The 24,363-nt window shown below is 52.5% G+C and overlaps 1 protein-coding gene across 2 annotated transcripts; it reads left to right on the top strand.

Annotated features, from left to right (window-relative positions):
- The first annotated feature begins 29 nt into the window (after nucleotides 1-29).
- ZBTB49 (zinc finger and BTB domain containing 49) lies at nucleotides 30-24,063 on the top strand. Of its 2 annotated transcripts, XM_056132835.1 has the most exons (8): nucleotides 30-58; nucleotides 11,244-11,414; nucleotides 12,923-14,022; nucleotides 16,711-16,757; nucleotides 21,921-21,994; nucleotides 22,452-22,534; nucleotides 22,612-22,773; nucleotides 23,295-24,063. In XM_056132835.1, the coding sequence occupies exons 2-8, from the start codon at nucleotides 11,263-11,265 to the stop codon at nucleotides 23,933-23,935; spliced, it is 2,259 nt and encodes a 752-aa protein (XP_055988810.1). In that variant the 5' UTR covers nucleotides 30-58; nucleotides 11,244-11,262; the 3' UTR covers nucleotides 23,936-24,063. The 2 variants fall into 2 exon arrangements, with proteins under 2 accessions (XP_055988810.1, XP_055988811.1); XM_056132836.1 differs by lacking the exon at nucleotides 30-58 and having other exon boundaries at nucleotides 11,310-11,414; nucleotides 12,936-14,022.
- Nucleotides 24,064-24,363: the final 300 nt, after the last annotated feature.

The raw sequence follows: 24,363 nt of genomic DNA, 5'->3' as shown, positions 1-24,363 counted from the left end.
GGGCGGCCCGGCGGGCTGCGCCCAGGGCAGCGAGCGGCGGCGGGCGCGGCCTCCCGAGGTAAGGCTGCGGCGGCGGCGGGCGGGGGCCGGGGCCCGCCGGCAGCCGCGCCCCCTCGCGCCCTCCCGGAGCCGCACGGGAAGGCCCGGGCGGGGCGGGGCTTCGGGCCGCCCAACGCGGCTCCCGCCCCGCGCGCGCGGCCCCCGACTGCCCCCGGGCCCTCCCCGAGGGGGCCCCGGGTGGGAGCCGGCCTCGTCCTCGCGGCCGCGAGGGGCAGCCAGGGCTCCCGGGCCCCGGCCGAAGGGTCGCGGGGGCCCCCCGATCGGCTCTCCTCCGCAGAAGCGGGTCTCGTCTCTCCCCGGGGCGGTCCCCGCGCCGCCTGACGTGGGTCCTGAGCGCGGCGCTGTGCCTGAGGCACCGGGACCGGGTCTGAGCCGTCGCGGGCACGGGCCGTGAGGTGCGGGGACTGGGTCCGAGCGGGTCGCCTCATGCCCACGGTGCCCGGCACGCAGAGCGGCCACCCTGCCCGGAGCCACGCGAGGTGTGGAAGGCAGGTCACAGCTGCTGAAGGGGGCGCGGACGTGGGCTCTGGAGCCGCCTCCCTGGGTTGACCGGCGGTCTGGATCCCCGTGCTTCCCGGATCGCCCGAGCCCGGAACCCTCCCAGAGGTGCCGGGTCAGGTTCTCCGTGCCTTGCACCGGACAGCCTGGAGCTGTGACTTACAGACTCCCAGCCTCGCTGGCTGCTTTCCAGTGAGGGCTTCCCCTGCGGGTGGGGATCAGAGCAGTCACGCCAGTCTCAGGAAGCGAGGGGCAGGGGGCAGTGCACAGAAAGCGTCTCTCCCCGTTCCTCAGTGGGGCCTGCATGCAGGGCCCTCAGAGCCCTCTAGAGCCCGGCCTGAGCGAAGCTCAGCTTCACCCCGTGTTGCCCACCCCACTCCCCAGTCTGCGCACGTTGCTGGGAGAAGGTCTAGCTCACCCCTCAGGACCATCTGTGTTGTGTCCACCTGCGGTGGTCTGGGAAACTAAAGGAGTGGGTCAAGGGTTTAGAAGCATTGCCTGGGACATAGGAAGCTCTTGATAAATATTTCTTGTCTATTGCCATTCCAATGGGCTGGAGCGATAGCACAGAGGTAGGGCGTTCGCCTTACAAGCGGCCAACATGGCCGACCCGAGTTCGATTCCTCCGCCCCTCTCGGAGAGCCCGGCAAGCTACCGAGAGTATTCGATATGCCAGACACAGTAACAACAAAGTCTCCAATGGAGACGTTACTGGGCCCGCTCGAGCAAATCGATGATCAACGGGAGGGCCTTTACCTTTACTTTACCTTTATTGCCATTCCTAGCTATGGTACCTGTTACTTCTGGTGGTTATTCCTAGCAGACGTAAGAAATAATAAGATGCGGTCTCTGTTGCTGAAGTTCTCACGATACCTAGGGGTGACGTACGAGGTTAACATTGTGAAGCAGTTGGAGATCCTTATTAATACAGACAAGCACTCATGATAAACTGCAGAGCAGTTCATAACTCTCCATATCACTTCTGTAGGGGTCAAAAATGTTTGATGTAGCTTCAGAGTTTTTGCTGCATTTTGACATTTGAGTCTCTGGAGGAAAATTCTGTGTTTGATGCCTGTTTTACTCGTGGTGGATAACCGACATTAGAGTATGCCTTAGGATTTAGGAACTAGGATTTAAATCCTGACTTTGAAACTTCAGGTAAGTCGTTGAAACTTTCTTAATTTCCTTCCTTGTAAAATGGTGGTGATAGGTTCATGTAGAAATAATTTGGGGACTGGAGCGATAGCACAGCGGGTAGGGCGTTTGCCTTGCATGCGGCCAACCCGGGTTCGATTCCTCCATCCCTCGGAGAGCCCGGCAAGCCACCGAGAGTATCCGCCTGCATGGCAGAGCCTGGCAAGCTACTGTGACGTATTTGATATGCCAAAAACAGTAACAACAAGTCTCACAATGGCGATCTTACTGGTGCCTGCTCAAGCAAATTGATGACCAATGGAAGGACAGTGCTACAGTGCTACAATATATTACATTGTGCTTAGTACAGTGCTCTGCCTGGGGTCGTGGTCAGTAAATGCTTGCAGATACAGATAAACTCCAGCAGCCAGCATCTAGGGCAAGGAAGGGGTTGACTCTGTCATTTGGCTATTGAGTGAGGAATCAAGTTCAGAGGGTCCCACTGCCTACCCATGCTTCCCCCTCTCCGCTTTTTTTGCGACATGGTACTCCCACCTCTTCAGCTCTCTTAGCCCAGGACCTCTGTGGTCCTGTTTCCCTGGAAGACCCTTTTTTCCCCTTCCCCCAAAGATGATGCCAGGACCCCAGGTGAACCTTTTCACTTTTCGTAGATGGGGGATCGGTGTAGGATGTAGAGCTAAGGCCAAGCTGATTGGGAATGAGTTTGGAAACTCTTAGTTGATGGTTGCAGAGAAATGGAGAGTTCAAAGTGGAATTCCAAGCTATAGTTTCAGATGTAGATGTGGTCTGCTTACCATAGGTGAAGACTGAGTAAAGTAAGTAAAGTAAAGGCCCTCCCATTGATCATTGATTTGCTCGAGCGGGCCCAGTAACATCTCCATTGGAGACTTTGTTGTTACTGTGTTTGGCATTTCGAATACGCCACGGGGAGCTTGCCAGGCTCTGCCTTGCGGGCGAGATACTCCCGGCAGCTTGCCGGGCTCTCCGAGAGGGGCGGAGGAATCGAACTCGGGTTGGCCATGTTGGCTGCGTGCAAGGCAAACGCCCTACCGCTGTGCTATCGCTCCAGCCCAGCGGTAGGGCATTTGCCTTGCGCGCAGCCAGCATGGCCTGCCTGAGTTCGATTCCTCTGCCCCTCTCAGAGAGCCCGGCAAGCTACCGGGAGTATCTCGCCTGCACGGCAGAGCCTGGCAAGCTCCCCGTGGCGTATTCGAAATGCCAAACACAGTAACAACAAAGTCTCCATTAGTCTCCAATGGAGACGTTACTGGGCCTGCTCAAGCAAATTGATGATCAACGGGAGGGCCTTTACTAGGTGAAGACTGAGGAGTTGTAATTGTCAAGGGAGAGGAAGAGGGCCCAAATGCTGAATCCAAAGGAAGTCAGACATTTGGGGGCTGCAGGAGAGGGAAGAAACTGCTTAGCCATGGAGCAGACAAACCAGGGTTGAGGAAAGAAAAGAAGCAGAGACTACAGGGAAGGAAGAATTGGATGGAGGCTGCCAGACTGCTTTTTGTGGTAGGCCTAAGGACAGGTGCTTGGGTTGGTCTGCCTCAGGATGGCAGCAGGTGGCAGAGTACACTCAAGTGAGCCTGTAGGTGACCTTGAAAAGACTTGAGATAGATGCAGAGATCCTTAACAAAATTGTAAATTGTATCCAACACATCGTAAACAACACATTATCCAAAAGATCATATACCATGACCAAGTGGGATTCTTCCTGGGGGTGCAAGGATAATTTAACAATTGTAAGTCAGTCAGCATGATAGACCATATCAATATGAGAAAAAAAACTCATATGGCCATATTAAAAGATGCAGAGAAAGCATTTGACAAGATGCAGCACCCGTTCATGATAAGAACTTTCAGTGGAATGGGGTTTGAAGAGACTTCCCGACGTACTCAGAGCTTTAGTCAGAAAACTTATTAGTCAATGGGGAAAAGCTAAAGCCATCTCCCTAAGATCAGGCCCAAGACAAGGTTGCCACTATCACCACTTTTATTCAGTATAATTACAGAAGTAATTACTATAGAAGTTGGACAAGAAAAAGATAGTAAAGGTGTTGGAGTGTAGTTCTAAACATTTTAGGATAACATTGGTATGTCCTTTCTCCCTTGCCACAGGTGTAAGTGCTCTGAAGACTCTCCCATTCCTCTGTGTTTATCTGTCGACTTTTCTCTGTGCTCTCCTCCCCAATCAGTTAGTCACCTTTTTCCCTAATCAGATTCTGTTAATTTGTAAGATCAGATCCTTCTAGAGCACTGAACTTGTATTGTGAATTAAATACTGCTTCTCTCTATCTTTCGCATAGTTTACTTTAAAGCAATGTCCTTTTTGTATGGACACAGCAAGACAGTTAATATTATGCTTTTGTAACTTGGGAGTTAATTGACTCTGAATAATATTTACTCCTGGGCATCTGCCTACTAGACTCAGTTGCCCTTAGTTCCTAGCACCCCAAAAGCAGGGTCCCGAAGAGGGACTGAATGGACCCAGAGCAAGCTGTGAGCTTCCCTGGCATCAAAATGGGCCAGGCCAACTGCCATAATACTTTTAACTATAAGTTCAGAGCACAGTCATGGACAAACTCTGTCATGACCCAAAAGAAGTAACTGGATAAGGACCCTGCTGGGGTTAGGAAGACTAACCTGGCCTGAGGACTGCGGTCTGGAATATATAGTGAGATGTCCTCAGAAAGAACCAAACTTTAAGTTTGATATATCTCTTACTGTGCTTATACAGAATGACGATCATGATCATCCTGTTGTTCGTCAATTGCCTCGAGCAGGCAGGCACCAGTAACATCTCCTTCGTCCTACCCTGAGATTTTAAAAAGTGCCATATTCAAGGCTCTTTCAGGGTTAGGAGAATGAGACCCATCATTGTTACTGGTATTTGGCATATTGGGTATGCCACGGGGAGTTTGCCAGACTCTGCCGTGTGGGCAGGTTACATTCGGTAGCCTGCCAGGTTGTCCAAAGCAAGAATGAGATAATAAGATGTCACGCGGCTGCGCGCTTCCGGGAGCAGGGTTTTATAGTCTCTGGGTCTTGGCCGTTGATGGGATTGCTTCCGGGAGCAGGGTTTTTATAGTCTCTGGGTCTTGGTCATTGATGGGATTACCTGGCGCTGGGGCAGTTGGTGGGTGTGACCCCTGCCTACTGGGAGATGGAGGATCTGGGTGGGGGATGCTCAGCCCCAATCTGAGCAGGCTTGGAGATCTCAGCCCCGGGTCCCACATGCTTTTGTTTCTCTGCCGGTACCTTCATGCGTTTGGAGAGTGGTCTCAGCATGGTTGTGGCTGGTTCTGGAGGTCTTCGGCTGCCGGAGCTCTGCTTGGGGCGGAGAGGGAAATTGAACCCGCCCCCCTCCAAGGGGCCCCGGCAAGGACAGCCAGGTGCGAGGGCAGGAGACTAAGCTGTTCTCTTCCAGGAGCTGGGTTTTATAGTCTCTGGGTCTTGGCCGTTGATGGGATCACTGGGGGGGGGGGGGGGGGGGGGGAACAGTTGGTGGATGTGACCCCTGCCTACTGGAAGATGGAGGATCTGGATGGAAGATGCTTAGCCCAATCCAAGCAGGCAGAGTCTCCTGCCCCCGCGCCTGGCTGTCCTCGCCAGGGCCCCTTGGAGGGGGGCGGGTTGAGTTTCCCTCCCCATTCCGAGCAGAGCCCCAGGAGCCGAAAACCTCCAGAACCAGCCACAACCATGCTGAGACCACTCTCCATACAGAATGACATTGCTAGAAATATCAGAGGTAGATTTACTACAACTGTTTAAGCGGATTGGATTACTAGCTGAGGAAAGAAGAAACCGACACACCCTAGATGGGATCCCACCATTGAGCAGATCTCTTAATAATCTGGAGTAATCTCTATAGATAAGATTTTGTCCTTGAGTTAATCTCCTGTAGGAGTGGTCTTACCTCTCTTTGTTGATTTCTTAATGTTCAGCTCACCTTTGTATTACCACCCTACCTGAATGCTAGATAAACTAAGACTGTAAGATCGGAGGGGAATCCAGAAAGAGAAGCAAAAAGGGGATCAGAGGAGAATGGAGAGGAGATTGGAATAAACTTCAGTCGATACTGACCAGCCTGGCCCTTTTTCCTTCCTTTGCCTGCCCATTTCCATCAGCCTCCCTGGGGTAGGGGAAGCAGCCCGAGACCATCTAATGCAAGCAGCAGGAGAAATAGAATGCCACTGCCCTTAGTAAATACACGGTAAAGGCATAGGAAAAGAAGAAGTCACGTTCTCACTGTTTGTGGATGACATGAAGCTAGATTTAGAAAACACTGCCGACTACAAAAAGATCCTAGAGACAATAGATTTGTGTAGCAGAATGGCAGGCTACAAAATAACATGTAAAAGTCCATGACTTTCTATATGGAAATAAACAAAATAGAAGACAGGGAAGTTAAAAATCAATCCTATTCACAGTTGTGCCTCAGAAAATCTAGTACCTCGGAACCAGCTTAACTAAAGAGTTGAAAAACTTATACGAAGAAAACTAGAAAATAGTAAAGAAATTTTAAAAGACACAAAGAAATGGAAATACCCCTGCCCATGGATTGGGAGGATTTACGTCATTAAAATGGCAGTACTCCCCAACGCATTATATAGATTCAGTGCACTGCCTTTAAGTATACCCATGACATTTTTCAAAAAAGTAGATTAAGCACTTCTGAAATTCATTGTTCCATAACAATAAAGCCCTCTGAATAGCCCAGCAGTTCTTAGGGAAAAGAAGCTGAGTGGCATCACTTCCCAGCTTCAAGCAGTAGTAGTTAAAACGGCATAGTACTGAAAGAAAGATGTTTTCATCAGTGGAAAAGAATTGAAAAACTAAAGAAATCCAAAGACAGAGACCCTCAAGTATATGATCAGTTAATTTGTGATAAAGGAGCAAAAAATATGAAGTGGGGCAGGGAAAGTCTCTTCAACAGTGGTGCTGGGAACAGTGGCTGGCCATATGCAAAAAAATGAACTTGGACCTCTTCCTGATGCCATACATAAAATTCAAATCAAAATGGATTAAAGACCTTGATATCAGACCTGATTTCATATGGCACATAGCGGAAAAACAGATCTCTCTGTGACATTGAAATTAGAGGCATCTTAGAAGATGAAATTGCCACTGACCAAGCAAGTGGAAGCAAACATAAACAAATAGGACACTCGAAAGGTTATGCACCTCAAAGGAAATAAAGAGAGAATACAAAATCAGCCCACTGACTGGAAGAAAGTATTTGCCCACCACACATCCCAAAAGCATTGATAGAACTTGACAAAAAAAGCATCCAACCAACCCTATTAAAAATGGGGAGAAGAGATGAGTAGAAACTTCCTCACAGAAGAAATTGAGCCAAAAAGCATATGAAAAAAATGCAGTTGATAGTAATCGGGCTGGAGCGATAGCACAGCGGTAGGACGTTTGCCTTGCACAAGCCATCCGGCCGAGCCTGGTTCGATTCCTCCACCCCTTTCGGAGAGCCTGGCAAGCTACCAAGAGTATCTCGCCCGCACGGCAAAGCCTGGCAAGCTACCCGTGACATATTCAATATGCCAAACTCACTAACAAGTCTCAAAATAGAGACGTTACTGGGCCTGCTAAAGCAAATCAATGAACAACAGGAGGACAGTGACAGTGATTTTTATATCCCGAAAATGAATGTGATCATTCTTTATCTTTCTCCCTCTGACTCATCTCACTCAGCATGATACTCTCCATGTCCATCCATATATCAGCAAATTTCGGGAGTTCTTTTTTTTTCCTTTTCTGATGACTGCATAGTATTTCATTGTATGGATGTACCATAGCTTTTTAATTTATTTATTTATTTTTCATTTTTTTGTAAGTTATTGAATCACCGTGAGAGCAGTTACAAAACTTTTGGGTTTAAGTCTCGGTCATACAATGAAACACCCATCCCTTCACCAGTGCCCATTCTCCACCCCCAAAATCTCCAATATACCCCATCCCACACCCTCCCCTACCTGTAGGGCAGATGATTTCCACATTACTTTCTACTTACTATCTGGTGGGTTCCAAGATTTGTTTTTGAGTCTCTTTGGTCATGGCCATTAAGCAGCTTGATCAGGAGCCAGAAAGGCCTTTTTTGGTGGTGACTCGGTGTCACTTTGGGATGGGGAGTGAAGGGCTGGCACCACCTCCATCCCGTGAGGCCCTGTGTGTCTCATCACTGTGGGCCCAAACCTGACTGTCCAATGGCCTCTGGCAGTTGGCAGCCACCGAGCCACCAAAGGGGAGCGGGTGGAGGGACAGACCCTTCCCCCCCTGGGGTGGCCCAGCGACAATAACCTACTGCTGGGTCTGGACACATTTCTGCCAAAAGCCGCTGGGTTTCAAGATTTGTTTCTGAGTCTCTGGGATCATGGCCACTAAGCAGCTTGATCAGGAGCCAGAGAGGCCGTTTGTGGGACTCAGGCTCTTGTTGAGACAGGGAGGAAAGGGCTGGCTCCACCCCCATCTCGTGAGGCCCCGTGTGTCTTATCACTGCAGGCCCAAACCTAACTGTCCAGTGCCTCTGGAGGATGGCAGCCACCAGGACTCCAGAGGGAACAGGCCAAGGCACTAAACCTATTCCCACCTGGGGTGGTCCAGAGCCAGTAACCTACTGCAGTGACTGGACGCATTTCTGCCAAAACCTGCTGGGTTTCAAGATTTGTTTCTGAGTCTCTGGGATCATGGCCATTAAACAGCTTGATCAGGAGCCAGAGAGGTCGTTTGTGGGTGGCGACTCAGAGTCTCGTTGGGACAGGGAGGAAAGGGCCGGCTCGACACCCATCCCGTAAGGCCCCATGTGTCTCGTCACTGCGGGCCCAACTTGACTGTCCAATGGCCTCTGGCTGATGGCGGCCACCGAGCCGCTAAGGGGGAGCAGGCGGAGGGACAGCACCCTTTCCCCCCTGGGGTGGCCTGGCGACAGTAACCTACTGAGGGGTCCGGACGCATTTCTGCCAAAAGCCGCTGGGTTTCGAGATTTGTTTCTGAGTCTCTGGGATCATGGCTATTAAGCAGCTTGATCAGGAGCCAGAGAGGCCATTCGTGGGTGGCGACTCGGGGTCTTATTGGAATGGGGAGAAAGGGCCAGCTCCACCCCATCCCGTGAGGCCCCACGTGTCTCGTCACTGTGGGCCCAAACCTGACTGTCCAGTGGCCTCTGAAGGATGGCGGCCACTGGGCCACCAGGGGGAACGGGCCAAGGCACGAAACCTATTCCCACCTGGGGTAGCCCAGCGACAGTAACCTACTGGTGGGTCTGGACACATTTCTGCCAAAAGCCGCTGGGTTTCAAGATTTGTTTCTGAGTCTCTGGGATCATGGCCATTAAGCAGCTTGATCAGGAGCCAGAGAGGCCATGCCTCCAATTATATAGCTTTATAACCACCTATTATAAAGGTGGTTTGTGGGTATGTCTCCCACATACCTAATTTTTGGCCGTTTACTTTCTTGGTAAACTTTGCCCCAAGTTTTTGGGGTCTGGCCAAAGGCACAGCAGCAATTTTGGGGTATCTGGAAGTCTGAAAGTGCCATCAGGCTGCTGGTGCACTCGCCTCACAGATACAGATTGACCTGCTGGCAGCACCATACCCCCACCATAGCTTTTTTAAATCTAGTTATCTGTTCTGGGCACTTGGATTGTTTCCAGATTCTGGCTGTTGTGAGCAGTGCTTCAATGAACATAAGAGTACATACCTTTTCTACGTTGTGTTTCTGGGTCCTTAGTGTACGTTCTCAGCAGAATTGCTGGGTTGTATGGAAACTCAATTCCTAGTTTTCTGAGGAATGTCCTTATTGTTTTCCATAAGGGCTAGACCAGTTGACATTCCCATCAGCAATAAATAAGGGTCCCTTTTCCCCCACATCCTTGCCAACACTGGTTGTTATTGGTGGTAAGTGCTAGTCTCTGATGTGAGGTGGTATTTCATTGTTTGGATTTGCATTTCCCTAATAATTAGTGATTTGGAGCATTTCTTCATGTGCCCCTTGGCCATTTGGATTTTTTTCTTTTTTTTAGCTTTTTTTTTTAAAAATTGAATCATAGTGAGTTACAAAGATATTTTGAATTGAGTTTCAGGAATATATTGTTCAACACCATCACCACCGGTAGGGCGTTTGCCTTGCACGCAGCCAACATGGCCGACCCGAGTTCGATTCCTCCGCCCCTCTCGGAGAGCCCAGCAAGCTACCGAGAGTATCTCGCCCGCACGGCAGAGCCTGGCAAGCTCCCCGTGAAGTATTCGATATGCCAAACACAGTAACAACAAAGTCTCCAATGGAGGCGTTACTGGGCCCGCTCAAGCAAATCGACGATCAACGGGAGGGCCTTTACCTTTTTTTTACCTTTTACCATCAACACCAACCCTTTATCCATTGCCCACTACCTTCCACCAGTGTCCCCAGTTTCCTCCCACCCTCAGCCTGCCTTTGTGGTGTTTTCTCCCACCCCTGTTGTCCTAGTGTTCCCTTAACTTACTCTCCTCACCCCTGCCCCCGTGCCAGTCTTCATACTGAAGACCAGTTCTGCTCTTCATTTCTATTGCCACAGAGAACTTAATACTCCCCTACGATATTTCTTTTATATCCCACTTATGATAGATCGTCTGAGTCTGTACCTCTCCCTCTGGCTGATTTCACTAAATATGAAATCTATTTTCGTAAATCTCCAGATCCATCCACAGGGCAGCAAATTGCAGGACTTTATCTTTGCTAATGCTGCATATCATTCTATTGTGTATATATATTCATAGTTTCTTTATCCAGCTCTCTGTATTTGTCTGTGGGTTGTTTCCATATTTTGCCTATTGTGATACTCATCCACTACCAGCGAGAGTCACAGAGCTCGTGGGTCGTGCTCCAGGGCCACAGCTGGCTGGTTGCCGGAGCACTGGTTGTTTATCTGGACTGCCTCAGCTTGGAGTTAGTGAATAAAGCAGCCAGACTGCCAATCAGAAAAGAGGGCTGGGTCTCTCTCCACCACTCCCTCGTCGTCACCACACTCAGGAGCTCAGCCAGCTCCTGCCTTGGGAGACACCCGTGCCTGCCAGTATCTGCCCAACTCATTCCCACTTCCTTTGGCCCTGCTCAAGGAGTAACTTCCCACAAGCTGTGCAGTAAGTTGTGCTGGGAACCAAGCCCTGGGCCACTGCTGTCAAAATCTCCACACCAGCTCTGAGCCATTCCCCAACCCACCAGCTCTTCCAACCTTCTCAGCATTTCTGTGAATCCTTCTATTCACTGACCATCCTAAATAGGAGCCAGAGGTGCCCGTGGTGTCATCTGTCATGTTCCCAGTGTAGATTCTTGACTAAGTGGCGCTTTCAGTATGAACAGGAGGTTTGATGACACAGCCATGCGGCACCAGTAGAGCATTGCCATCCTCTGCACACACTTGTATTGAGCAGCATGGTCAAGTCCTTGCTGTTCCCAGACAGTCTTGGCAGAGAGGATGTGGGTGGCGTTTCCGCCCCATCTCTTCGGCACTGAGGCTCACGTGTTCTCCGCTACAGGTCTTGTGCATGGCTGAGCATGGACCCCGCAGCCGCGCATAGCTGCCACCTGCTTCAGCAGCTGCACGAGCAGCGGATCCAGGGCCTGCTGTGTGACTGCACGCTCGTGGTAAAAGGTGTCTGCTTCAAAGCACACAAGAACGTCCTCGCTGCCTTCAGCCAGTACTTTAGGTATGGATTTTAGATTTCCTTCTTATTGAAATAGCTTTTCTGGTGTGAAAATATTTGGGCTCCTTTTGGTTTTCTCTTTGGGGCACTGGAAGAGATAGTACAGTGGGCAGGGCACTTGCCTTGACATGGCCAGCCTGGGTTTGATCTCTAGCACCCCATGTGGTTCCCTAAGCCCCACCAGAAGTGATCCCTGGGTACAGAGCCAGCAGTGACCTGAGCACTTGCTGTGGCCCAAAAATCAAAAATAGAAAAACACTGGTTTGATAGTAGAGAGTTTCTTTTGAAGTGATGAGCCAGTTTGATCAGGGAAGTATGTGAAGGTCTGAAGCCACAAGGTGGCAAGGCAGAGCCCCACCTAAGGCCATTGCATTCCACCCTACCTGGTGTTGGACACCAAGTGTGGTCCCGGCATCCCCAACTGTCTGCAGTTCCCAGGTGCGTGTGAGCGCCACAGAAATGGATGCCGGAGTGATAGTACAGTGTGTGTGTGTGTGGGGGGGGGGGGGGGGTATTTGCTTTGCATGCAGCCAACCCGGGTTCAATCCCCAGCATCCCATATGGTACCCCATGCACTGCACTGCCAGGAGTGATTCCTGAGTGCAGAGCCAGGAGTAACACCTGACCATTTCCAGGTGTGACCCAAAAAGCAGCAAAAGGTTGGTGGGCAGCTAAAGAAATGGGAGCACCCTAGCCAAGACAGCAGCACCACAGCCATGAACTCCAAGGCAATCTATGAGCAGTAGCAAAGGGGAGCAGGATAAAAATGGGGAATTTTCTTTTAAAGCCATCAGATTTGCCATATTTCATTTTAACCACTTCAAATGTTTCGAGTGATAAATAGATCATTCTGTCATAATCAGAAAATAAGGACTCAAGTGTAACTTATTATAACTTTTTGTTTTTGGACTTTCTGTTGTTTTGTTTTGAGGGCCACACCTGGCGGTGCTCAAGGCTTAGGCTGTGCTCAGGGATCATTCCTGGAGGGACTTGGGGACCCTCTGTGGTGCTGGGATTAGACTTGGTTGGCCTTATGCATGACAAGTGCCTTCCCTGCTATGCTATCTCTCTGGTTCCTGTTTTTAGTAGCTATCTATCTTTGGGTATTTTAAGGTACTTAAATAGGAACATTTTTTGTGTTTTATGGCAGCAGGGCTTGTTTGCTAGATTTTATATGAAATACTGAAAAATATCTGACCTTCAGTTTTCACGGTCTGTATTCAAGTCATAACACATCTAGAGGGTTACATTCTGGAGAAAGCAGTGAGTCTATTTCAAAATCTTACTCTGAGATTTATCTGGAAAAGTTGTACATTGAACAAACTGTTTTGTCTGAATTACTTCGTTGGATGTCTTGCCAAATGTTTTGAAAGAATGAAGACACAATGTGTAAATCTAAATTTCAGCCTCTGGTGGAGAGGAGTTTTGCCTGCCCGCGTGGACAGGGGTCAGTTTTAGAGATCAGTTGCTTGCTGAGGTGTTGACACTGCACATGATCTTTCTTTCACCAGGAGTCTCTTTCAGAATTCATCAGGCCAGAAGAATGACGTTTTCCACTTGGATATTAAAAATGTCAGTGGCATCGGACAGATCCTGGACTTCATGTACACGTCTCATCTAGATTTGAACCAGGGCAACGTACAAATCATGCTGGACATAGCACAGTGCTTGCAAGTGCCCAACGTTCTGAGTCTGTGTCACACATTCCTGAAACCCACCACTGGGGAGCAGCCCCCCAGCACGCTATGTAGCAGCGCCTTCCCCACTCCAGGCGCTCTGACCCCCAACTCTGACTGCGTCATCAGGGATCACTACCCTCCCTTGCTGCCGGCCTGCTCGGCTCAGGGGCAGCCAAGCAAAGTGCTGGACGACCCACATTCCCACGGGTCGCCACCAGTGACTCTTCATCCTTCCCCAAGTGAAGCGTCCAAACAAGCCCCTGCTGCCTCCGATGGCGAATGCCCAGAGCCTTTCAAACAGCCGAACCACTACTCCAAGCTCCGGAACTTTTACAGTAAGCAGTACTATAAGCACGCCGCCTGTCCCGGCCGCCAGAGGGGAGTGGAGCAGCCCTTGGCAGTGGGCAGTGCCACCGACCTCAGCGCTGTCGTTGAGAACCAGCCGTGTGCCCTCAGTCATTCAGAGTGCGTCCTTGAGGCCACCGAGCATTTACCCTCCAACTCCCTGAGTCCACTCCTGCCCGGGGCGGCTGCAGCTCCGGAGCCGGAGCCCCCCTGCCACCATCCTGCCAAGCAGATGCGTCTCAAGAAGGCCGTGCACCTGAAGAAGCTCAACTTCCTCAAGTCCCAGAGACCTGCAGAGCCAGATGCCCACCCCAGCACTGATGGCGGGTTAGTCCAGGGGACGGGGCCTGCTCAGGACAACCCGAGAGAGAGAATTAATGGCCCAAGCCCTGAGCGGGAGGAGCAGGAAGGACTTGGGAACCCTGAGCGCTTCAGTTGCGATCATGAGGTGGAGCGGCCGGAAGAGCAGGCCCCTCAGGAAGACCAGTCCCCGGCCCTCCAGACACAGAGACAGTACGCGTGCGAGTTGTGCGGGAAACCGTTCAAACACCCCAGCAATCTGGAGCTTCACAGACGGTCTCATACAGGTACACTGATTCAGTCCCGCAGGCACCAGGAGAGGGAAGGACACAGATGACCGGACACCACTGCGTGCGCCTGTGTTTGTAAGAAGCTTTGCTATTGCTTGATGCCATCGTTGCAGATTGCCACCGCACCCCCAGAGTGGGAGCTGCGCTGCATGCTTTCATAGAACCAGCTGGAATTTTGTTCTTAATAGGGATTTTATCAGGTCCACCTTTCATCTCAAAAAAAAGTACAGTTATTCTGTAATGCAGGTTCATTAAGACCGCAGTCATTTATTTTGAGTGATTTTGAAAGTTCTCATGGAAGTAATGTAAATATCATTTTTTTTCAATTGTGGCTTGGGCGGCCACCTGAGAACTTTTGAATAAGCTGCCATCATTGAATCAGCTTAGATACTGTGGTGTTTCCAAATGAAAATTTAAAAAATTTTAGTATCTTAATTTATACCTCCTTTTTCTAATAAGCTGATGTTCTCTAAAAGCTTTCTTTAAAGGTGTTACAGAAATGTATATGATATTATCTCCTTTTCTGCCCTGTGATGGAGCATATGACGCTGGTGCATGTCACAGATTGATGGCACTGGTCTCAAGCCTCAGCAGGGACATACTGTGAGATGCCGCGGATCCTTCCAGGAAGGCTGCTTTTGAGAAGATGCTTGCGTGGTTGCATTCCTTGACTTGATGTTCTGCCATTTCTTTGGAGTCTTGAGTTTCTCTTGGCGTTTACTACCTCACCATATTGTTTGGAGAGTTGATACTGGAGAAAGGGCTTTATAAACGTATTTGAATATAGCACAGCAGATCAGGCACTTGCCTTGCACACGGTTGACCCAGGTTTGATCCCCAATATCCCATATAGTCCTCCAAGTCTCCCAGGAATAATTCCTGAGTGCAGAGCCAGGGCACAGTCTCTGAGCACTGACGGCTGTGGCCCCCCCAAAAAAAATTTTTTAAGTACTATCATTATTAATGATTTAAAATACTTAATACTTTACTAAGTATGACCCACTTACCTTTGCCCTGGAAAAACTTGACTCATTCTAGTTGTTTAAATTTCTTAGTACCTAATAATCATTGAGACTTGTTACTGAAAAAATGTTGGTTGCTAGCAAACCAATTGAAGAGTGTGTTCTGCAAGAAATCTTGGGCTTCCACACAGCCCTATGGCTAGATGCTTACTGGGCCCCTGCTTAGTGACAGTTGAGCCTCTTTGCTCAGGTTCTCATCCCCCCAACCACAGCTTTCAAGTCAAGATCTGTAAGACACCTTTTGAGAGAGACCCCACTCACGTGACTTTTCTTCCAGTCCTTGATTGTCTGTTTTGTTACTAGCTGTCGTTCTCTCTGCCTAATGTAGAACTTGAGCTGTGTCTGTTTAGAACAAAACAACTCCAGAGGAATTGACGCCTTCTTGGGTTTCCAGTGTACGTTGGGGGTCTTGGAGCTTAGTCCCTCAGATGAGCGGCAGTGCTGTGCTGAGTTGAGAGTGACGGACCCTTTCCAAGGGCTGTTTGGGCTGGGAGGGAGAGGAGCAGGCTGAGGGCCTCCAGTGCCCCTGTCCCTTCGCAAACACAGACTATCCTGACCGCGTGAGCCACAGTCAACGAGAGCTCTCCCAGCCTCCATTGTGGGGTTCCCATTTCATACAGTCTTTCAGGCTCACCGGGAGTGACCCCTGAGCGTAGAGCCAGGAGTCACCCCAGAGCACCACCGGAAAATCAAGGGAGGGGACCCTGCAAGCAGAGCAGTTAGGCTTGGACCCGCGTCTTCTGACTGGGCCCTTGCTCCCCAGACTTACGACTCGGCACATGGCCTGAATGTTGTGTGAGCCCCACAGTTGAGTTCTCGGTGTAGCCCCAGACACAGAGTTAATGTGATTCTTCTTCCTCGGGGTCCTGAGTGTCCCCTCATCCTTGAGGATGCCGCTGCAGTTTCAGAGAAGAGCCTGTCTCCTTGTCTGGAGAAGACTTAGGGATGCCTCGTGCTTTGAGGGGGAGGGAGGCGCGGATCTTTGCAATGTGAGAGTCCCCACCGTTAATGGGCAGATACGCACCCGCAGCATTTTCCATCTAGTTCTGTGCTTGTTCGAGTCATTCCCAGCCCGCTGGGGAGGGGTGGGAGCTGGTCTCCCACGAGGCATCCTCCCCATTTAGGCCCTTCTCCAGGGAGGCACTTTTTCCCTGTCACTTTCTGTCTGGAAGAAGAGCATCCCTGAGGTGTTGAGGGACCCGCACTCCAGGGGTGAAACCCAGGGAGCCCGTGAGCTGCCCCCACGCCTGGCCCGGCCCTCTTTGGTGGAAGGCCCCCTCTGGGCTCTCCTGTGACCTGATGTGTGATGCGAACTCTGCTCAGAAAACGGGCCACGCTGTGCCGTAGGAAAACACCATTTGGGTTTGCATCCATCCACCGCCAGGCCCTGCTGGCTAGCTCGAGGCCCGTTTCCGCATCGGTGGGTGTTTGGAGGCGGGGTCTCTCCAGAGTGGGGGATGCGGGGTTTCACTTCTACCGTCTCTGCCTGACACTCCCGGGTGGGAGCCGAGTTCAGAGATGTGGAGATCCTGCAGTGCTGACGTCACTGAGCTGCTTCAGCAGCCAATCAGTGTGCAGATTCTGTGAATGATTTTATGAGATGAACTAGCGTGCTTATCCTGCGAATGATTTTACAAGTTGTTTTGTTTTTTGTTCTTTTTAGGTGAGAAACCTTTTGAATGTAACATTTGTGGGAAACATTTCTCTCAGGTGGGAATACTCTTATTTACTGTTAATAATTGGACCCCTGAAACCCGGTGTTTATTTTTATTACAGATAAGACATATTTTGAGCCTTATGAGAAAAGCTTCTGATGACATCTGTAATCTGAAAGACTAAATCAGAAAGTCTCAACAGAACAGAATTCAAGTGTGTTAGGAATAGGTGAAGTATATATGATTATATGTGTACATTCTCACAACACCTTTCTCCCCTGAAGGATGAATTCAACCCGAGGTTTGCTTGGGGTTTTTTTTTTATAATATTTATTATTCTCCTGGCCTCACCCCGAAGTGCTCAGGGGTAATGTCTCTCTGTACTCGGAAATTACTCCTGGTGGTGCGGGGGGGCCATATGCGATGCCAGGGGCCACGTGCAAAGCAAGTGCCCTACCCTAGGAGTATCTCTGCAGCCCCCCGGTCCTAGTTTTAGTCCACCCCAGCGTGGGGGGCTGCCACCCCTGTTCTCTGTTGGGGCAGGGGTGCTCACGGAGATTCCTTCCAGCTCAGTGCTCAGTGGACCAAGTAGTGCTGGGGATCAAACCTGGGCCTCCCGCACGTAAAGAATGTGCTCAGCCTGCTGAGCTCTCTCTGGCCCCACTGTGCTCTGTGTCGTCATCTCTGTGCGAGATGTCCCTGGGAAGGCGGTGGGCAGAAGAGCGCTGGACTCATGTCGAGGTAGTGGCCTGCAGACTCCTCCCATCCTGCAGCTGGCCTCTGCTGGCCGTTTGGCCAGTGTTTGCAGGGCCCTCCCACGGGCAGGTCCTCCCGCGGACACTAGCGGGAGGTGATGATGGGAAGCATCAGACCCTTCGGGAAACACCCCTGCCGTGGAAGTGAGCTGCTCATCCTCCGCCCGGGACTAGACAGCCGGAAGCTGCTTCCACACACGATCAGGCCCATAGCTAGAGTGACACAGGCTTGAGCTTTGGGAAAGCCTTGTGCACAGGGCCAGCCCCACTTCTGACCTTCCCCCGTGGAGCTAGCTACCCCACATGGTGGGCTCCCACACCTCGCCCTGCAGCCTTGCTTGCCCCTCTGAGTAGGGCGGTTACCCCCAGCTGGTCTTGCCTGTCTCGCACCACCCAGCCTGAGTTTGTAGATCAGATTGGAGGCTGTGGTCGGCGCCTGAATGCGCCCGGGCTCACGTGTCTGGGCCCTCCAGCACTGGCTCACCTTCAGCATGTGGGTTTCCTGCTCAGATGGGCAAGGAGCTGCAGTGATGCTGACAGCGTGAGGAGTCTGTGAGTTGGAGCACCTCCGGTCTCCTGCATCTTACCCAGTGCCGCCTTCCCATGCTCGCCCCCCGGACTCCCACTGGGCTCCTAGCTTTGAGGTGGTGGGATGCTGAGACTCGTGCCCACAGCCGTGAGCCAGCAGCTTTCCTGGGCCTGACTTGTGTAGCTCTGCCAACAAGGATGAGAGGACCAAGTGGAAAAGGAGGCCTGAGGCCTTCATGCACCCACGGGGTGGCCTGGGAAGTGCCTCCCTCATACCTCCGGCCGTCTGCTCTGCTTCCGCCCTTGCTCCAGGCATCAATGCCAGGATGTGACCCCCAAGTGGCTCCTGTTGGCTTGGGGCTGAGCTCACGCTGTTTCCCTGCAGCAGTGCCGCATGTGGCCCTGTTGGCCGTGTCACCCACCCCTGCCCCTCTCTTGGGTGCCACCTGGGATCCTGTCTGAGCAGCCCAATAGCAGCCCTCTTTGCACCATGCCTGCATGGCTTTTGTCTGTGGTCACTAACGGGGCCGTACAGGCACTGCAGGGCCCAGGAGACAATACAGAGACAATACAGACAATACAATTGGTCTTGTGTGTGGCTGCGGTGCCCACAACCCTGATTCAGATCCCCGGCACCTCAAACGGTCCCTTGAACACTGCTGATTGTGGCCCCAAAAAGGAGGGCGTCCCTCCTGTACATGGCACGCCTCAGTGTCCCGGGATCCCAGCAGGCTGGCACATGGAGACAAGGCTTCCGGCACTGCCGGCCGGGAGGGTCTGATGAGTGCCCATGCGTGCAGTGGCGGAAACCGAAAGGGGACAGGAGGGAGGCAGGAAGGAAGGAATGGAGGAAGGCAGCATTTGGCATACATGGATGGACCATGGATGGACCCTTGAGTGGGCATGTGGTAAGCCCGGGTCCTGGGCTGTGTAGAACGGGAAGAATGTGTGTGCCGGCGTCATGGCTACTTGCATGCCTGCCCTCCCTGCCTGGCTGTGTGGAAGGAACACTTGTCCTCACCACGGGTGTGAATGCTCCCTTGTCACTGCTCTTACTTTGCTGGAAGGAGTTTGTAGGTGGTTTTCTTCTGGGAGATTTAATAGCTAGAAGAGACTGTGGCTTCTTCAGTGTTGTATTTAGCAGGGTTAGTCCCGGGAGAAAGCCGTAAAGGCTCATCCGCCTTGCTAGCCCCACCAGCTCTCCACCCCTGGGCCGGAGGGAGCTCTGGTTAGGCATCAGCTTGCATAGCTACCCAGGTTCAAGTCTCAGGAACCGCCTGTGGGTCCCCCAGATAAAGACACTTGACTGAAGGGCAAGTAACGGGACACAGTTTGCCGTGCAGTTCAGTAAATAATCACCCAACTGCTGGGTTGAACTTCCTTACCTGGATCTCTTGTCATGTTTATGAGGTTAATATGTGCCCCTCTTTTGGAGGGAGGGGGAAGATACTTTTTGGATTATACATTTCCAGTACTAAGTATGCCCCCAAATGCGTTTAAGTTTGAGGGCCTTTGGGGGGATGGGCGCACCTGTTTGTGCTTGTGGTTTACTCCTGAGCCTGTGCTCAGGGATCACTTCTGGCAGCACTTGGGGGACCATGTGGGGTGCCAGGGATCAAACCTGGGTTGGCCACATGCAAGGCGAGCACCCTCTTCGCTGTTGGATCACTGTAGCCCTGGGGACCATTTCTAAGTGTCTGTTACCATTGTTGATTATGAGTATGAGACTGTTCCGTTATATTTGCTTTGTAAGCCAGTAGCTGTTCGCCTTTATTTATGAAGGACAAGACAGGGGTCGAGAGATTTCAGGAGGTCAGGCACTGGCTGTGGTAGCTGCCACCCTGACTGGAACCTGAGCACCACTAGAGAGCATTTCCAAACCCAGAGCGGGCAAGAGTCCCTGAGCACTGCTGGGCATGAGACCCTGGGTTCCATCCCTGAAGGGCAAAGAATTGGGAAGGGAAATGCAGCTTTGGTGCAAACTGAGGGGATATCTCACTCCTGTTGTACTGTACAGAGTAACTCGGGGGTCCCATGGGCTAGAGCACATGCTTTGCATGCTGGGTTGGAACCCTAGCCATGTATAGTCCCCTGAGCACTGTAGTGTGGCCCTCAAACCAAAATAAATAGCCTCTGGAGAAATCGTTGCCTAACTGGTCCAGAGCACATCTAAGGTTTGCAAATGATTGGTTAAAACAGGTGGGCCACCTTGCTGAGCAGGTAAGTGAGCTGTGTCATCTGGAAGCCAGTTGTGCCCACCCCCCATCCCCCAAATCCGCTGTTGGCTTTCTGTGATTCTAGTTGTTCCAGATTGCAGCCCCCAGAACTTCATGTCCAGTGAGGCATTTGGAGAGAGTTGGGGAGAGCAGACTCAGGACTCTCATCACCGCATAGTGTCTTACGATTAGTTACTACGAGACATTTACACCTCAGATTTGGCTCAAAGCGTGTGGATGGATAAAAACACCGTCCACGGCATCTGCAGTGTTCAGTTCTGGGTGTCCGCTGGTGGGGGCTGGTCCTTAGGGTGTTTCCCGCACAGGTGAAGGGGGGCACTTGCATGCACTGAGCACAAGCTCGTTCTTCTCAGACACTCAGTCCTTCCCGGTGCTCTCTCAAGCATGATGAAATGTAAACCAGCATCACACAACCAGAGCAACTGACTTCTCTGGATCTGTTTTTCATCTAGGAAGTGGAGCTGGTGATTCTGTTCACTAGGGTGGGGGTCTAGGTAAAACACTCCTCAGCGACGAAGGGGACAAATGCCTCTTTTTGATGGCAACATCCACTGACCTGTTTTCACTCCTCATCACTCCCTGCAAAGCAGACTCTCAATGTTTTCCCAGAATCTTGCTCTGAGGCTAAGGTGCACTGAGTTGTTTTCTCCCAAGCCCTGTTTGTATTTTGGAAAGTCACGACTAACTTGCCAGTTTCCCGACTCCATTAGCCCTGAGGAATGCCACATGGCAGCCTTTACAAACCCCAAGCAACACTCCGGCCCCTCGCAAGTCCACTCAAGGTGGCCAGGCCCATTTCCAATCCTCTCAGAAGCCCCGCTTGCAGATTTATACAGTCAAGTTTCTTAGCTGGATCTGACCACACAGCCCCACGCTTTGAATGTGCCTGTGCGCTATTGACTGGGGCCTAATCGTTTATTTTTGTGATTTTAGAACAGAGCACTATGAAAGAGCTAAGCAGGTGGGCAGGCTCACTGGGACCAGGGACTTGACTGCAGCAGTCACATTTTGTCTCTGAGCCCCGTGAACCAGGAGCTATTTGAGCACCTGTGGCATTAGTGAGCTTCATTTCTTCCGTCATTCTTTAGGCCATTTGTTATTAGTTTCCTGTTGCTCCTGACATGGGAATCTTACTTTGTGATCTTCCTCTTAATAAGTTATTCCTTGCAAAGCCTTGCCGAGTTGTCAGCAGTGATTTAAAGCCAAGGCCCAGCAGCTGAATGATATTGTCAGTGTCCTGATTTGCGTGTGTGCCCAAAGGTAGAAATGGCCATCCGTGCGGCAGAACACCCGTACTGCCCGAGGAGGTGCTCCTGGGCCTCCCTCCCGGCCCTTTCCCACCCGAAGCTTGTCTTTCAGTGAGCAGCATCCTAAAGTAGCCGGGTAACAAGTCTCCTTCCGCCTCCCGAGTGATGCTTTTGATGTCCGAGTTGAAATGTGTGAAATAACATCATGAGCCTCCACCTTTACAGGGGGACCCCGCAGCGCCCACCCCATGGTGTAAGCCCAGAAAGCTCCCGTGGGGAGGCAGGACTGGGCAGCGTCCCTGTGTGCAGGAGCGGGGCCGGCCTTCCACTGGGAGCCAGATAGGGCCCTGGCCCAGTGCAGCCGCCTTCCTTTTGCACTCATGTCATTTCCAGACAGAAGCCAGAGACACCCGCTCATCGTTGGCGTCTTTGTCTTTGCCCTCTTCTGCAGGCGGGGAACTTGCAGACACACCTGCGCAGACACTCGGGCGAGAAGCCCTACATCTGCGAGATCTGTGGCAAGAGGTGAGTGCTGGGCGCCAGGGGGTGGGGGCACACCTGGGGACACTTTCTGTTGGGGTGCTTAGCTTAAAGTAGGTTGGGGGCGGGGAGTGGTGCTGATACATATTTTTTAAGGTGGGGATATGGCCAGTGACACGGACCCTGGGTCCTGGAGTAACACCTGGCGCTAGTTCCAGACACACCGTCCAGGCCCCGGCTCAGATAAGGGGTTTGGCAGACAGTGGTGAGCAGATCGCAGTCGGCTCCTGTCTGGGCAGGCAACCCTGTGCTGCTTCCATCTCAGAAGGTCCCCAAGCCTGTGCAGGAGAGCTAAGGGGTGGGGGAGGGGAGGGGGCTCGTGCATCCCAGGACTCTCCCAGCGCAGGCGTCATGGGAGGCAGGAGGGAGGATGTGAGCAAGGGAGCAGCCCCTGTGCGCCCCCTGGGGTGTGGCTCACCCAGGTCTGCGCACGGCCTGGCAGGTTTGCAGCCTCGGGGGACGTGCAGCGGCACATCATCATCCACTCCGGAGAGAAGCCACACCTGTGTGACATCTGCGGACGAGGTTCGTGTTGCGCGGGCGGCTCCCCCTCCCCAAGGCCTCCCTGCACCGCGCCTCACCCCTGCCTTGGCTCCCTGCAGGCTTCAGCAACTTCAGTAACCTGAAGGAGCACAAGAAGACGCACACAGCCGACAAGGTCTTCACGTGCGACGAGTGTGGCAAGTCGTTCAACATGCAGAGGAAGCTGGTCAAGCACCGCGTCCGCCACACAGGCCAGCGGCCCTACAGCTGCGCCGCCTGCGGTCAGTGCCCCACAGCCTGCCCCCGCCACTTTGGGCTCAGGGTTTCCATGAGCACTTGGCCTGGCTGGAAGGGAAGGGACACAGCCACCCCTCTCTAGTACAGTGGTGCCCAGAGTGGAGGAAGGGGACACAGTTCTTGGGGCACTAGATGGTACCTGAGGAGGGTGTCTCATGTGCGTCTGTGCATGCCCATGTGTGAGTATGCATGTACATTGTATGTGTCTGAGTGTGGGCGTGCACATGTGTGTGCCTAAGTGTGTACATATGTATGTGCCTGCCTGTGTGCTTATGTCTGAGTGTGAGCTCGTGTGTCCCTATGTTGTGCACACAGGTATGTCTGTATGTGTATGAGTGTTTGTGAGGCCTGAGCGTGTGCCTGAGTGTGTGCCTGTGTGTGCCTGCATGTGTGCACACATATGTCTGTGTGTGTGTGCATGAGAGAGTGTGCAGCCTGAGTGTGTTGCATGCCCGAGTGTGTGCCCCCACATGGCCTCTCCTGACCGCACTGTCCGCCTCCCCAGGAAAGTGCTTCGGGGGCTCGGGTGACCTGCGGCGGCACGTGCGCACCCACACGGGGGAGAAGCCATACACGTGTGAGATCTGCGACAAGTGCTTCACGCGCTCGGCCGTGCTGCGACGCCACCGCAAGATGCACTGCCGCGCCGCCGCCCCGGACGTGCTGGAGGAGCTGGCCCAGGCCATGGACGCGTCTGACCTCGAGCAGCCTCAGGGCTCCGACTCCTTCACCCAGGACATGGCCGCGTCCCTGCTGCCCGCAGCAGGGAAGCTCCCGGGCCCAGAGGCGGGGGCGATCGGTGGCCGCCCCTGTAAGTTCCGCTCCCTGGAGCCGCCCGCCAGGAGCCAGCAGGAGAAGCTCACTATGGACCCCGAGAAGCTGGCCAAGGCACCCCTGCCGCCCGCACAGCAGCCGGCCTACACCTACACAGACGTGAGCGCTGCCGCTGGCGACGAGCTGCCCGCCGACGGCATGTCGCTGATCCGCTCGTCACTGGCAGCGTTGGACAACCAGGGGCCCGACGCCCTGGGTAGCCGGACAGCCGCCACGGCCTACCGGAACTCGGAAGGCCAGTTCTTCTCCGGCATGACCCTCTGGGGGCTGGCCATGAAGACGCTGCAGAATGAGGGCGAGCTGGAGCAGTGACACCAGCCAGATCTGGGGCGGGTCCGGCGGAACTCGAGAGCAGGCACAGGGCGGGAGGCGCCTCCGGGGAGACACTGGCTCACTGGCCAGCCCGAGGGGTGGCGTGTGGACTTGGGACCAGTGGGCATGGCAATACACAAATTTTTTTTCATTTTTACACTGTTGAAGTTGGGAGCGTTTTGTCTGTTCACGGAGATTTCTATCTGGCCGCAGGCTCCGTCCTGCAGCTGGACCGTGCCTCTCTAGGTGACCCTGCGTCTCCTCCCCCTACCCCGCCGGCGTATTTCCCTCCTGCTGGGAGATGCAGTGAAGACTCACCCGTGGCGACCGCCGCAGCTTCGGCTGTTCTCCCCTCAGACCCGCGAGGTCTGCCTCCTGGGCCAGGCCTGCTGCTGAGCGCTCAGGAGCTTCCCTGCACTGGGGTCCGA

This window comes from Sorex fumeus, unplaced genomic scaffold (assembly GCF_029834395.1).
Source record: "Sorex fumeus unplaced genomic scaffold, SorFum_2.1 ptg000095l, whole genome shotgun sequence".
NCBI lineage: Eukaryota > Metazoa > Chordata > Mammalia > Eulipotyphla > Soricidae > Sorex > Sorex fumeus.
The sequence above is the reverse complement of the archived record's forward strand: the minus strand, read 5'-3'. Positions and strand labels throughout refer to the sequence as shown.